This window comes from Macaca fascicularis, chromosome 15, assembly GCF_037993035.2.
Source record: "Macaca fascicularis isolate 582-1 chromosome 15, T2T-MFA8v1.1".
In the NCBI taxonomy this organism is placed as follows: Eukaryota; Metazoa; Chordata; class Mammalia; order Primates; family Cercopithecidae; genus Macaca; species Macaca fascicularis.
In genome coordinates this window covers 57,824,093-57,837,785 of record NC_088389.1, presented here as the reverse complement: position 1 = coordinate 57,837,785, position 13,693 = coordinate 57,824,093, and the positions used below count along the sequence as shown (strand labels likewise).

At 44.6% G+C, this 13,693-nt stretch overlaps 1 protein-coding gene across 19 annotated transcripts in view; it reads left to right on the top strand.

Annotated features, from left to right (window-relative positions):
* Positions 1 to 13,693, top strand: part of INVS (inversin) — a 238,021-nt gene that overhangs the window by 183,268 nt on the left and 41,060 nt on the right. For 12 of the 19 annotated variants that reach the window (XM_005581184.5, XM_074016965.1, XM_005581183.5 and 9 more), the window contains 3 exons: positions 766 to 1,049; positions 7,878 to 8,592; positions 12,800 to 13,029. In XM_005581184.5, coding sequence (XP_005581241.3) covers positions 766 to 1,049; positions 7,878 to 8,592; positions 12,800 to 13,029 — 1,229 coding nt within the window. The remainder of the gene's footprint in view (positions 1 to 765; positions 1,050 to 7,877; positions 8,593 to 12,799; positions 13,030 to 13,693) is intronic. The other 7 variants (XR_012424505.1, XM_074016960.1, XM_074016959.1 and 4 more) reach the window with 1 other exon arrangement.

Genomic DNA, 13,693 nt, shown 5'->3' with positions numbered 1-13,693 from the left:
TTAGTTAGGGGCCTGGGCTACCTTTCTGAGCCACGTCAGACCCACCTGCCTCACCCTGCTACTCATCTTTAGATGGGCCCCTCCTCCCCAGCCCTTGTCTGTTCTCTTGCTACCCAAGGGTTCCAGCTTTGCCACCAGCTACTCATGTGTGACTTTTTTAAAATCACCCTACCTTCTGGGTCTCATCTGTAAAATGAGTGGATTTGACTCATTAGCTAGAGCTCTTAACGGCAGCATTTGCAACTCACAGGTGTGTTTTAATCACTGGCAAGGTACTTTGCAAGTGACTTTTTATATGATCATTAAGGTTTGCCAATGGGCTTTTTTAAATGAATAGAGCAGATTCAAAGTTATCCCTTTGACTGTCATTCTCAGTTGCATTCTGGTGTGCCTTCTGAAACAGGAGAAAAACGGGTGGTGGTACAGGTAGCTCCAGGGATCACACACAAGCTTGGGGCATACACACCGTTGGGAATGTGTTATGTTTCACATTCAGAAAAGTTGCCTGGTTATCTCTCGTGTCTCAACAGCACAAAGACTGATCTATAAACTTTTCAGCTCCGTCATCTTTTGGGCTATAAGGCCTGGTGTGAAAGAGGTGGTTTTTATTTTATCTGGAGAAAAGACTGCTCTTGGAAAATGCAAATTTCCAAATATCTCCTGTGATGTAGTAGCGCCTCTTAAAATTTAAATCTCACACAGAGACACTTGAGCAGGTGATACTCTTTACATTTTTTTCCTTTTCCTCTTTGACTTTGCTTCCAGAAAGCGAGAGGAAGAAAACAAACGAAAAGAGGCAGAACAGCAAAAAGGAAGGCAAAGCCCAGATTCCTGCAGACCCCAGGCCCTTCCGTGTCTGCCCAGCACCCGGGATGCACCCAGCAGGCAGAGCCGGGCCCCCAGCAAGCAGCCTCCTGCTGGCAACGTGGCCCAAGGTCCTGAGCCAAGAGACAGCAGAGGATCTCCAGGAGGGTCTCTAGGCAGAGCCCTCCAGAAGGAGCAGTATGCTTCCTCGGATTTGCAGGGAACAAACTCCAGAAGGCCAAATGGTAGGTGTATTGCCTTTGTCATCTCCTGCTGGCCCACGGACTGTGGGCTTTTTTCTTTGGTGTATTTAGACCAATTACACTTAAGATAATTGTTATATTAGCACTTAGGACCACCACTTTATGATTTGTATTCTACTTGTTTCCTCTGGTTCTCAGTTCTCTTTTTTTCACTTCCTGTAGGTTACTTCAGCATTTTTAAGCATTCCATCTTGATTGATTTATGGTTTTTTGTTTTCTTTTCTTTTTTAGAGTGAAGCATGAAAACCTCACTTCCATTTATCTTGTCCACTTTTAAGTATCATTGCTTAGATATCAGATGGTGTCATAAATTTTGTTTCAATCATGAGATACAATTTATAAAACTCACAAAGGAAATAACATTTTATGCACTCGTATTTCTGCTCTTCTGTTGTTTCTTCTTCCTTCCTGATGCTCTAAGATTCTTGTATCCTTTCCTTTCTGTATGAAGAGCTTTCTTTGGCCAATCTTTAAGGGTATGTCTGCTAGCAACGAATTCTTTCAGTTTTCCTTTGTCTGACAATGTTTTTATTTGATTCCTGAAGAATCATTAAGACAGATGTAGAATTCGTGGTTGGCAGTTCTTTTCTTTTAGCACTTGAAAAATATTGTGCCATTTCCTTTTGACTTCCATGGTTTCAGATGAGAAATCCACTGTCCTTCAAATTGGTGTTTCTCAGTAACAGTCCTAGGTAATATGTCATTTCTCTCTGGCTGCTTTCAAGATTTTAAAATTTATCATTAGCTTTTGGAAGTTTAATATGATGTGTCTTGGCATGGGTTTTTGCAGTTTATCCTATTTAGAGTTTACCTGTATGTCAAGGGTCCCCATGATCCCCATCCCCAAGACTACCACCAGGTTTGGTGATGTTGGAGGATTTACTAGGGGGACTCAGCATATAGTTGTACTCCCAGTTAGGATTTATTATAACAAAGGGACACAAAGCAAAATGAGCAAAGAGAAAAGGTGTATGGAGCAATGTCCAGAGGAAATTAGGCACGAGCTTCCAGTGGCTCTCTCCCAGTGGAGTCACACGCAACACATTTAATTCCTTCTGCAATAAATTTAACAACCAGTCAGACAAACTTTTGTTGACAAAGAAAGCTCACATGAACCTAGGACTCCAGGATTTTTATCTGGAGTCAGTCACATAGATACCCTCTGCCTAGCATATGCCAAAATTCCAGACTCCCAGAAGGAACAGTGTGCAGCACGAACCCTATTATTTGCATGAAGCAATTTAAACACATTGAGCTACTCTTAGAAGTTAGAAAATGGTAGGAGCTTTCTCAAAATCTAAGTGCAAATGCCAACACAGTGAAAAGGGCAAATTATGTCTTCGTATTATTATGAAAATAGCCCTGACCTTATGGACTTTCTCAGAAGGGGGCTCTGGAACTTCATGATTACTGAATTCAGGGCTTGGACAGTTCAACCTGTTTCTTTGAACCTTAACTTCCTTAGCTATGAAGTGAGGGTATACTTTCTACACCACAAGGTAGCTATGGATAGAAATAATTCATGTAGAGTACTTGTTACAGCCCATAACTCATCATAGGTTTTCAGTAACTATTATTATTGAGCCACACGTTAATCCAGCCAAGAACAACTACAGAAAAGTATACATAAAATGATTACAGGCTGGGTGCAGTGACTCACACCTGTAATCCCAACACTTTGGGAGGCCGGGGCACGCAGATTACTTGAGGCCAGAAGTTCAAGACCAGCCTGACCAACTTGGCGAAACTCCATCTCTACTAAAAATATAAAAATTAGCCAGGCATGGTGGTACATGCAACTCAGGAGGCTGAAGCACAAGAGCTGCTTGAACCTGAGAGGCGTTAGTTGCATTGGGCTGAGATTGTGTCTCTGCACTCCAGCCTGGGCAACAGTGAGACTCTGTCTCAAAATATATATATATGTAAAATGACTATAAACATTTCTGGAATATAATTCCATAATCAACTTTACAGGGTAATCCTTAAGGATTGTATACTCATGATGCTTTGCTACATATTCATTCATTTATTCATCCAACCAGCTTTAATTAAGCTCCCATAATGTGACAGCCATGTAGAACTTCCTTGAGTTCTTTCTTAGCTTGGGGCCTTTGCAGATGCCACTCCCTCTACCTTATTTTTGAGATATCAGGGATAATGTTGCTTCTTCGGTTCAACCCTTATCTCCCCACTAAAGGAGGCTATAGTTTCCTGCTATATGCTCCCATAATTCTCCTATACTTCCCTCTTATAAAGATCATCACTTTTTACTGTTATTACTGGTTTACTTGTCATTTTTTCCACTAAACTGCAAGATCTGTGAGAGCAGGGTTGCTTCCATTGTCTACTGCTGTAAACAAACCACACAAAGACGAAGTGACTTTGAACAATAACGATTTAATTTTTATGATTCTATTTTGGTTGGAAAGATTCTATACAGGCTTCATCTGGTCTCACTCATGTGTCTACATTCAGGTGGAGAGTCAGTGGAATTCCCTGTCTAAGATATACTGACTTGAATGTCTAGCAATTGATGCAAGCTATCAGATGGGATTCTTTGACTCTGTTTTACATGGTTTTCATCCTCCAGTAGACTAGACTGGCTTCCTTACATCGTGGTCTTAGGACAGCATTCTCAGAAAGCAAAGATAAAAGCCACAAGACCTCTTGAGAAATAGACTCTAGAATTTGCACACATTGTATTGATCAAAGCAAATTACGAGACCATCCCAGATCAAATGATGTGGAGAAATAGATTCCACCTTTGTGCATACGAAGATGGGAGGAATTTTTGGCTATTAAACAACCTGTCATAGTTCCTATTTGGTCACAGATTATTCACATTCCTCCCGCATGCAAGATATTCTTACCCCTTGATATGGATTGGCTCTGTGTCCCCATCCAAATCTTGTGTTGAATTGCAATTCCCAATGTTCGGGGAGGGACTTGGTGGGAGGTGATTGGATCATGGGGGCGGATTTCCCCCATGCTGTTCTCATGATAGTGAGTTCTCACAAGATCTGATGGTTTAAATGTGTGTGGCTCTTACCCCCTCGCTCACGCTCTCTCCTGCTACCATGTGAGGAAGGTGCTTGCTTCCCCTTTGCCTTCCACCATGATTGTAGGTTTTCTGAGGCCTGCTAGTCATGCTTCCTGTTAAGCCTGTGGAACTGTGAATCGATTAAACCTCTTTTCTTTATAAATTACCCAGTCTCAGGTAGTTCTTTATAGCAGTGTAGGAATAGACTAATACATCCCTATCTCAGTACCCCAAAATCTCAACCTGATTATCTCATCACACTTGAAGTCTAGGATTTTAAGACATGAATCAGATGTGGTTCAGGTTCACCAGCTGGGACTCTTTCTGATTCAGAGATCAGTCAGCCAAAAAGATACATTATCAACACCACTCCCCCACACCCAACAAACAGTGGTGAGATAGGAACAGAATAACCACAGTAGACAAAAGGGTAGAATAGGAGGCGCATAGCAGCCATTAGTCCATAGCAATTCTGAAAGCCAGCTGGTCACATTTTACCAGGGCCCCTACTCTGAGGTAAAATTCCTTGATTAGGGTCTCATTTTACTCCTGGTGCCTTCCTATTCCATTGTTCTCCATGGCTCTTGGCTCTGCTACCTGAATTCTTGACTCTGCTCTCTGAGAAGTCCTTCCTTTTCCGAAGAAATGCCCCTGTTTGCAGCTGAGTAGCTTTCTCAGCCTGTCTCCTGACTATAGGATACTGGGGCCCCAGAGGCTTCTTTTTGATTTGAACTATGTCACCAGTTCAAGCTTGTGGTACTCTCAATACGATTATCTCAAAAACTTCATGGGTTTCCTGTGAATCTGATTGGATTCATTTCATATTTCAAAAGCCACATCCATAATTTTTCAAACAAGCTTTTCTCTCATTTGAGTGGCTCAGATTTCTGTGAGAAAATGCCCTTGAGATTCTTAGAAATTCTTTTGTCGAGCTGAGAAGGCCTATTATATACCATCTTAAATATTTTTGAATCTTAATAAAGGGTGTACAGCCATACTTTTTTTGTTCTGTTTTGTTTTTTGAGACAGGGTCTCACCCTGTCACCCAGGCTGGAGTGCAGTGGTGCAATCACAGCTCACTGCAACTTCTGCCTCCCAGGCTCAAGTGATCCCCCCACCTCAGCCTCCCAGGTAGCTGGGACCATAGGTGTGTGCTATCATGCCTGGCTAATTTTTTGCATTTCTTTTTCGTAGAGACGAGATTTCATTATATTGCCGAGGCTGGTCTCAAACTCCTGGGCTCAAGCAATCTACCTGTCTTGGCCTCCCAAAGTGCGGGGATTTTATAAGTGTTAGTCACTGTGTCCGGCCTGATTTGATCTTTATGCTGAGGCCTATGAGACTTTTGCTGGCTGGAAAGAATAAAAATGTTAAAATAGTTTTATTTTCTAACCCAGCACATCCTGCGATCTTTACATTATCTCTAAATTTTGCTTGCAAACGGAGCAGTTTTTTCTTCATTTTATTTGCTTTCTCCCCATACCTTGTCATATGTAGGTTAAAAAGCAGTTGACATTTTGTTCTACATTCCATCTGGAAACCTCCTGAACTGTATCTACAGCTTCATTAGGTATATTTTCTATCTTCTACGTTACTGCAGGTGACAATTTTGCCAGTTAATTCTGCCACTGAATAACAAGGTTCACTTCTCTCTAGATTCCCACAGCAGTTTCTTCTCTGCTCTTCCAGCCTTCACCAGCAGTCTCTTCATTGCCTTCCCAGCTTCTGCTCACCAACCAGTCCAAAGTCAATACCATGGATTTTATATTTTAAGACAGCACCTCTCTTTTCTAGATATAAATATCTGTGTTGGTTATCTCCTGTAGCATAATAAACCACTCCCAAAACTAAGTGGCTTAAAACAACAGAAGTTTATTATTTCTCATAGTCCCGTCAGCTACCTGGGCAGTTCCTCTTCTCGATCACCTGGGCTCACTCATGAGGTATATCTTCTTATATCCCTTTCTTTGTTTTTTTCTTTTTTGAGACAGAGTTTTGCTCTTATTGCCCAGGCTGGAGTGCAGTGGCGCGATCTTGGCTCACCGCAACCTCCGCCTCCTGGGTTCAAGCGATTCTCCTGCCTCAGCCTCCTGAGTCACTGGGATGAAGGCATGCACCACCACGCCCAACTAGTTTTTTTGTATTTTTAGTAGAGATGGGGTTTCTCCATGTTGGTCAGGCTGGTCTCGAACTCCCGACCTCAGGGGATCTGCCCGCCACGGCCTCCCAAAATGCTGGGATTACAGGCGTGAGCCACCGTGCCCGGCCCATCCCTTTCTTTCTTACATGAAGAGTAGCATAGTTTAGATAGCTCTTTGGCACTTAAGAATATTTTATTTTACATTACTGAGACATAGTCTCACTCTGTTGCTCAGGCTGGAGTGCAGTGGCACAAACAGCTCACTGCACCCTCAACCTCCCAGGCTCAAGCGACCTTTCACCTCAGCCTTCTGAGTAGCTGGGACTACAGGCATGCACTACCATGTCTGGATAATTGTTTTTTTTATTTTTAGAAGTGGGGTCTCACTGTTACCAGGCTTGTCTCAGACTTGGCTCAAGCAATCCTCTTGCCTCAGCCTCCCAAGGTGCTGGGCCACTGCACCCAGCCAGAACAGTTATTTTAAAGTCTGTTTCTGAAAACACATTATCTGGATAATCTATGTGCCTGTTTTAGTAAGACTTTTTTTTTTTTCTTTGAGACAGAGTCTTGCTGTCACCCAGGCTGGAGTGCAGTGGCGCGATCTCAGCTCACTGCAACCTATGCCTCCTGGGTTCAAGCGATTCTCCTGCCTCAGCCTCCCAAGTAGCTGGGACTATAGGCACACACCACCATGCCCAGATAATGTTTGTATTTTTAGTAGAGACAAGGTTTCACCATGTTGGCCATGCTGGTCTCAAACTCCTGACCTCATGATTCCCATCTCGGCCTCCCAAAGTGCTAGGATTACAGGCGTGAGCCACTGTGCCTGGCATATTTTTCATTTTAGATGTTAGTCATTTTCAGAGGACCCCTTTGTGCAGCCTGAGTTGAGAGCATGTCACACTAAAGCAATATTGTGTTTGCTTCTGTGAGGCATCGTGGGATATCTCCATCCTGAGAACAGTTTTTATGTTACTGTCTCCTATGGATTAAGAATAAATGAATACCAAGCCCATGTGAGGAAGAAGACTTTGGTTTTAAATTCTTATGGGAGACTCCTTACCCTATCCAGAACCTGAGCTGAAACAAACTTCCTTGTCATCTCCAAGTGCTGGAGAGCAGATTTTAAAATCTGGATTATTTCCAAAAGGTATATCCCTTCAAGAGTGCTGGCTTCAAGTGGAGTCTTGTTCCAGTTAACTTTCTTCCTGCAAGGCCTCATTTTCTGTTCTTATGTAGATGTTAAAATACAGCCAGATATTTAATAAGACCATCTGTTGCCCACTCCACCACCATTACCTGCCTAGACAGTCACTGGATCAGCTCACACACTTAATTGCTTTGATTTTCAATTTTCTCTTTGTTTTTGGCCTCCAGAGTTCCTTTATTTTCTTAAAGGCATGACAGTGCTTTCCAAAGGATATCCATTATTTTTGTTAAGGTGAGAAGGGCTTCAGGTTATCTAACCTACCATATTGCTGGAAACAGAAGTTAAACAGTTTTTTCCTAGTCGTATTTGCCACTATTATGGTAATGATATAGTCTAAGTCTGAATATCTTATGTGAACATATTAGCAAAATTATCCTACTATGCAAGTTTTGGACAATATTTTTTCTTTGTTTCCCCAAGAAACAGCCCGAGAACATTCTAAAGGCCAATCTGCCTGTGTCCACTTCAGACCCAATGAAGGCAGTGATGGAAACAGGCATCCAGGAGCTCCCTCTGTTGAGAAGTCCAGAGGTGAGACAGCTGGTGATCAGCGGTGTGCAAAGGGGAAAGGCTTCGTGAAGCAGCCCTCCTGTATCAGGGTGGCTGGGCCTGATGAGAAAGGAGAGGACTCCAGGCGGGCAGCTGCAAGCCTTCCACCACACGATAGCCACTGGAAGCCCAGCAGGCGGCATGACACAGAACCCAAGGCCAAATGTGCCCCCCAGAAAAGGCGCACTCAAGAGCTCAAAGGAGGAAGGTGCTCCCCGGCTGGTTCTAGCCGGCCTGGCAGTGCCCGGGGGGAGGCAGTCCATGCTGGGCAGAATCCTCCCCACCATCGTACACCAAGAAACAAAGTGACACAAACCAAGCTCGCAGGAGGGCTCTATTCAGATTTGCCACAGAGCACAGAGGAGTTGAGGTCAGGAGCTAGGAGGCTGGAGACATCCACCCTGTCCGAGGACTTTCAGGTATCTAAGGAGACTGATCCAGTACCTGGTCTCTCTGGGCAGAGTGTGAATATTGACCTTCTCCCTGTAGAGCTCCGACTGCAGATAATTCAGAGAGAACGAAGGAGGAAAGAGCTGTTTCACAAAAAGAACAAGGCAGCGGCAGTCATCCAGCGTGCCTGGCGAAGGTAGGAAAATGGGGTGCTGCCATATCTGTGGTTCTTTGGTTGTTACTGGTATTCTCAACATGACATCTGTGCTCTTTGATGTTTTCCCAATGAGTTCCATTTGGTGGCATGATAAGGCCAATTTTACGGAGCCTACCCATGAAATTCACACAAGATCCTAGTAATTTACATTGTGTAAACCATTTGGAAGATATTTTTGCCTAGAAAGATGGGAAAGTGCTCCCAGCACAGCATGGGGTAAAGGAAAAAGTCCTGGGTTTGTAACCATGAAATGTCAGATTCAGGTAAGCTCAAACAGGTTATGTGACTTTGGGCAAATCTCGTGGCCCCCCGACCCTCTGCTTCTTCATCTGTAAAACAGGATTTAATAATTGTTGCACATGTCCTATTAATACGACAGGTTACTAGAATGAGATAATGCACACTTCATTAATTCTAAATTACCACACATAGGAGATACTTTATTTTTATTCTTATGTCTTTACTACCCAGAAACTAGTCATACTCAAAAAACCTAAACCAGGGTCTGGATATAATAGATTGAGTGACTAAACTGTATTATGTAAACCTCTCTGAGCATCTACCAAGCTCAGAATACATAGTAGGCACTGGGAGTGGGGGTGAAGGCTGTCCTAAAAGCCTGAAACAGTGTCCCAATATACTAGAGACAAATGCTGCTGGGGGGTGATTATGGGTGGACTTGAGTGGTCTTCTTGCTACAAATGTTCACGTCTCATAATCTCTTTCATGCTGAAAGCCTCACTAGAGCCTAAATCTAAATTAGGCCTTACAGTGATGAGTGTCCAGAGAGGAGCTGGACCCATCACCAATAGGTGGGAGCTGGCCAGGCACAGTGGCTTAGACCTGTAACTCCAGCACTTTGGGAGGCCGAGGTGGGAGGATCACTTGAACCCAGGGTTATGAGACGAGATCACCCCGGGAAACATGGCCAAACCCCGTCTCTACAAAAAAATACAAAAATTACCCAGGCATGGTGGCATACACCTGTAGTCCTAGCTATTTGTGAGGCTGAGGCAGGAGGATCCCTTGACCCCAGGAAGTCAAGGCCAGTGAGCCATCACCATGCCACAGAACTCCAGCCTGGGCGACAGAGTGAGACCCTGTCTCAAGAAAAGAGATAGGTGGAAGTTATTTTGCCACCATCACTGGAGAGAGGAAGACGGATGGGGAGACAAGGCAAGGAAATAATGTGGGCACAGGTGTGCCAGATATCAAGGTTCCTGTCAGGAGAAAAAGGAAGACGTTCTCTCCTTAACATTGGCAGGGAGAAAACAAGATGGATTCCTGGGAGGTCCAGGGAGAGGCTTCCGTTCGCATCATACCAGAGACTGCCTAACCCAGAGCCAGGTGATCTGGTTTGTGCTTGCACAGGCTTTGCAATGTGTTCTCCCTCATGTCTGTTTCAGCTCTTGGCCATTAACAAAGTCCTCCCATGCCTGACCCCATGTGATCTCCCAACCACACCAGGAAGCCACCACGACAGGGAGCAGTATCCCCATTTTTCAGACGAGAGGCAAAACTGACTTGTCCTTTTTGTCCAGATCCAGCACTTGAACCTCTGGCTGACTCAAATCCAAGGGCCTTTCCCTTACATTATTAGTGAAGTTAGTTTTTGCTGTGGTCAAGCTAATGGAGGTGGAGATGGGCCCCATGCACTCTGCCTGAAAATAGGATGGAGAAGACTGCCTGGTTAGTGTCATACACATCAGGGTAACCAGGAGAAGGGTGATATTACTATTACCAATTGTTAACATACTAGTAGTTTTTATTGGACACTTGTGCCAGACACTGTTCAAACTAGTTTTACCTGGATTAATTCATGTAATCATCACCAATAACCCTGCAAGGTAGATATTGTTCTTACCCCCGTTCCACAGATGAGGAAACTGAAGCACAGAGAGGTTCATCAACTCACCAACATTACAGAGCAAGTGCCAGGGCTGGCTTTGAGCCAAGACAGTCGGCCTCTAAAGCCACAGGTGGAAATGGCCATTGCACCCCCTCGTTGGGGCAGTTATGCTGGTACATGCACTGGCTACCATCCAGATGAACTTTTTAAGTATTTTGGTTGAAATCTAGGATCTAAACAAGCCAGCAAGGTTTACCACGCCAGACCTCACAGCTGCTCCCTACCTGAAATGTCTCCTTCTTCGACTGTCTGTTTGACTCCTTTGAAGAGTCAGAAGCTGACAGGTCCTGTCAGTAAGTGACCAGAGTAGCAAATGAGCCTTCAGTCATTCCCCCAAGAACAGTGGGCTTATGGTCTAACATGCCCACCTGGGTAGACAACTACACAGGCTCCCTCTGGATGTGCCATTGTGCAATTCTGATGCCCAAAGGACTTCTGGGATTGTTGCACATTGCAGAAAGCCAAGTCTGGTGACAGTAAAAACACTTTTATTAGTTCTATTATAACTACTTTTTCTATTGTAAATACAAGAGCCTGAAGTGCTGTCCTGAAAATGTGTCTGATAGCAAACCTAAGCAGTGAGGGCTGGGGCAGGGGTCAGGGCTGGACACGGAAGTGCTCAGTGCAGGCTCTGGTTAGAGGGGACAGGTGCAGGATAGAGAAAAGGAGCTGGAAAACAGGCAGGGAAGGAGGGGGCAAAATGAACCTTGGGTCCTGAGAAAATGAAACTTGATCTTAAAATTGTCAGTTTAATAACCAAGTAAGATGACATTTTAAAGAACTGAAGGCCGGGCGTGGTGGCTCAAGCCTGTAATCCCAGCACTTTGGGAGGCCGAGGCAGGTGGATCACGAGGTCAGGAGATCGAGACTATCCTGGCTAACACGGTGAAACCCCGTCTCTACTAAAAATACAAAAAAATTAGCCGGGCGTGGTAGCGGGCGCCTGTAGTCCCAGCTACTTGGGAGGCTGAGTCGGGAGAATGGCGTGAACCCAGGGGGCGGAGCTTGCAGTGAGCCGAGATCACGCCACTGCACTCCAGCCTGGGAGACACAGCGAGACTCCGTCTCAAAAAAAATAAATAAATAAAATAACTGAAACAGGATCCTGGACAAGCTGAACAGGAAAGGTGCTGCTGGGCCCACTGAGGGCTAACACCATTAACAGCTTCAGCCACTACCCAGGCTTCCCCACAAGTTCTGTGCCCACAAGAGCAGAAGGTATAGAAGACAGCATTTCAAACAGGAGAAACTGAATTATAGAGTGGTAGTGCCATACTTTTGTCTAGACTTGGCTTTTTGGAAATGTGGTAGGTATTCTAGTAGAGGGATGCCATGGTGTTACTCTCCAGGAAAGAAGGAAGAGTCATGTAGGCTGACTGAAATCAGCCTTTGGGGAAGGAGGGAGGGGCTGCACCACGCACTGCAAGGAGCTTTTAGCAGACTTAGGAAAAAGATTACTTCCCATTTGGTGCAGCCCAAATGGAATCACTGTAAAATCAGACATGAAGCCTGTTGCTCTCTGCAGCTACCTATAGGCTCACTGGGAATAAAGACATGTTACAGATAATAAACATTGCTGCAGCTTTCCTTTGGAGGCCTCAAAATAGTTGTGCTGAGTAAGTTTGGGAGTGCATGTAGGATAGAAAGCATCAAATAAACCCTAGATGTCAATACAGCCATCATCCCCCATCCCTCACCCACTCCAAACCCACCTCCAACAGACTTATCTTAGTAAAATGCAGCTCATACCTTTATCACTCTAAAGCCCCCTTTCCTCACCAAATACACAGTGCTTCCAACACATGTGTTACTTTCTGGCACAAATGCCCGTATCTCTGCTGATGCCAGTTCTGCTGCATAGAATGCCCTTCTCTGTCTGGTAAGCTCCTATTCATCTTTTAAAATCCAACACAAACATTAGCCTTGTGAAACCTTACCAATCCATCAGTCAGTCCTGCATCTGTTTGCACAACCAGCTCCTTGCTCTTGCATGGTACTCTCATGCCACACGTCCCTCTTTACACAGCAGCCTGTCCCACTAGTCTGTGAGCTCCTTGAAGGCAAGGAATCATGATTGAATCCTAGTTCAGGAGGTGTTTGATGATGGAAAAAGAATTCCACATTCAACATGCTGCCGCCGAAATTAGGAATGGGAGCTTGAAAGAACCTACCAGGAATTCAGCAAATACTAGTACTATAGTTTCTAGGAACCTTAAGGAAATTTAGTTTTCTCAGTACTGTAATCTTAAAGCCTCTCCTCTCCTCTGACCCCACCAGCTACCAGCTCAGGAAGCACCTGTCCCACCTTCGACACACGAAGCAGCTTGGAGCTGGAGATGTGGACAGATGGAGGCAAGAGTGTACAGCATTACTCCTCCAGATTTGGAGGAAGGAACTAGAACTAAAACTCCCCCAAACTACTGCAGTAAGCAAGACCCCCAAGAGTCCATCCAAGGGCACCTCAGGCACAAAGTCCACTAAGCACTCAGTGCTTAAGCAAATCTATGGTAACTGTCCTTCTGCCTACTTTGTAGTTCACAAGTACCCCCAGAGTGTCACATCAGAATCTGAATTGGGATTTAATTACATTGGGTAAACTTCCATTCAGATAAATTAGGTTGGTGGAAAATTAACTGTATAATTCAAAATGGTCAAAACTGCAATTAATTTTGCACCAACCTAACATTTTTCAAGCACCAAGAGAACAGCACCATTTTGTGCCTGCCTCCCAGTGATACTGGGTCAGAATTGTTTGGTTTCATGAGGCGTTCTAGCATCTCAGCCCAGAGCACCCTCAAGCTTTACTGTTTAAACCTCTCCAGACCCCTGCTTGAGTCTCCCCCTTGCATTACCCATTTGGAGCATTCAAGACTTAGCTAGACCCTGACTTTTCCTATGCTAAGATGTTATAGGGTTGCCCACTATGAGAATGCTCAACACCCATGCACTACAGTAAGTATTTGTTCAGCAGATTAACTTCTACAAATCGAAATATTTTCAGCTCTGCAAAGAGCCCATCCAAGTAGACCCAGTGGAGTTCAAGAAGCCTTGCTGGCTCAAGAGAAAAAAGATGGCCGGGCGCGGTGGCTCACGCCTGTAATCCCAGCACTTTGGGAGGCGGAGGCGGGCGGATCACGAGGTCAGGAGATCAAGACCACGGTGAAACCCCGT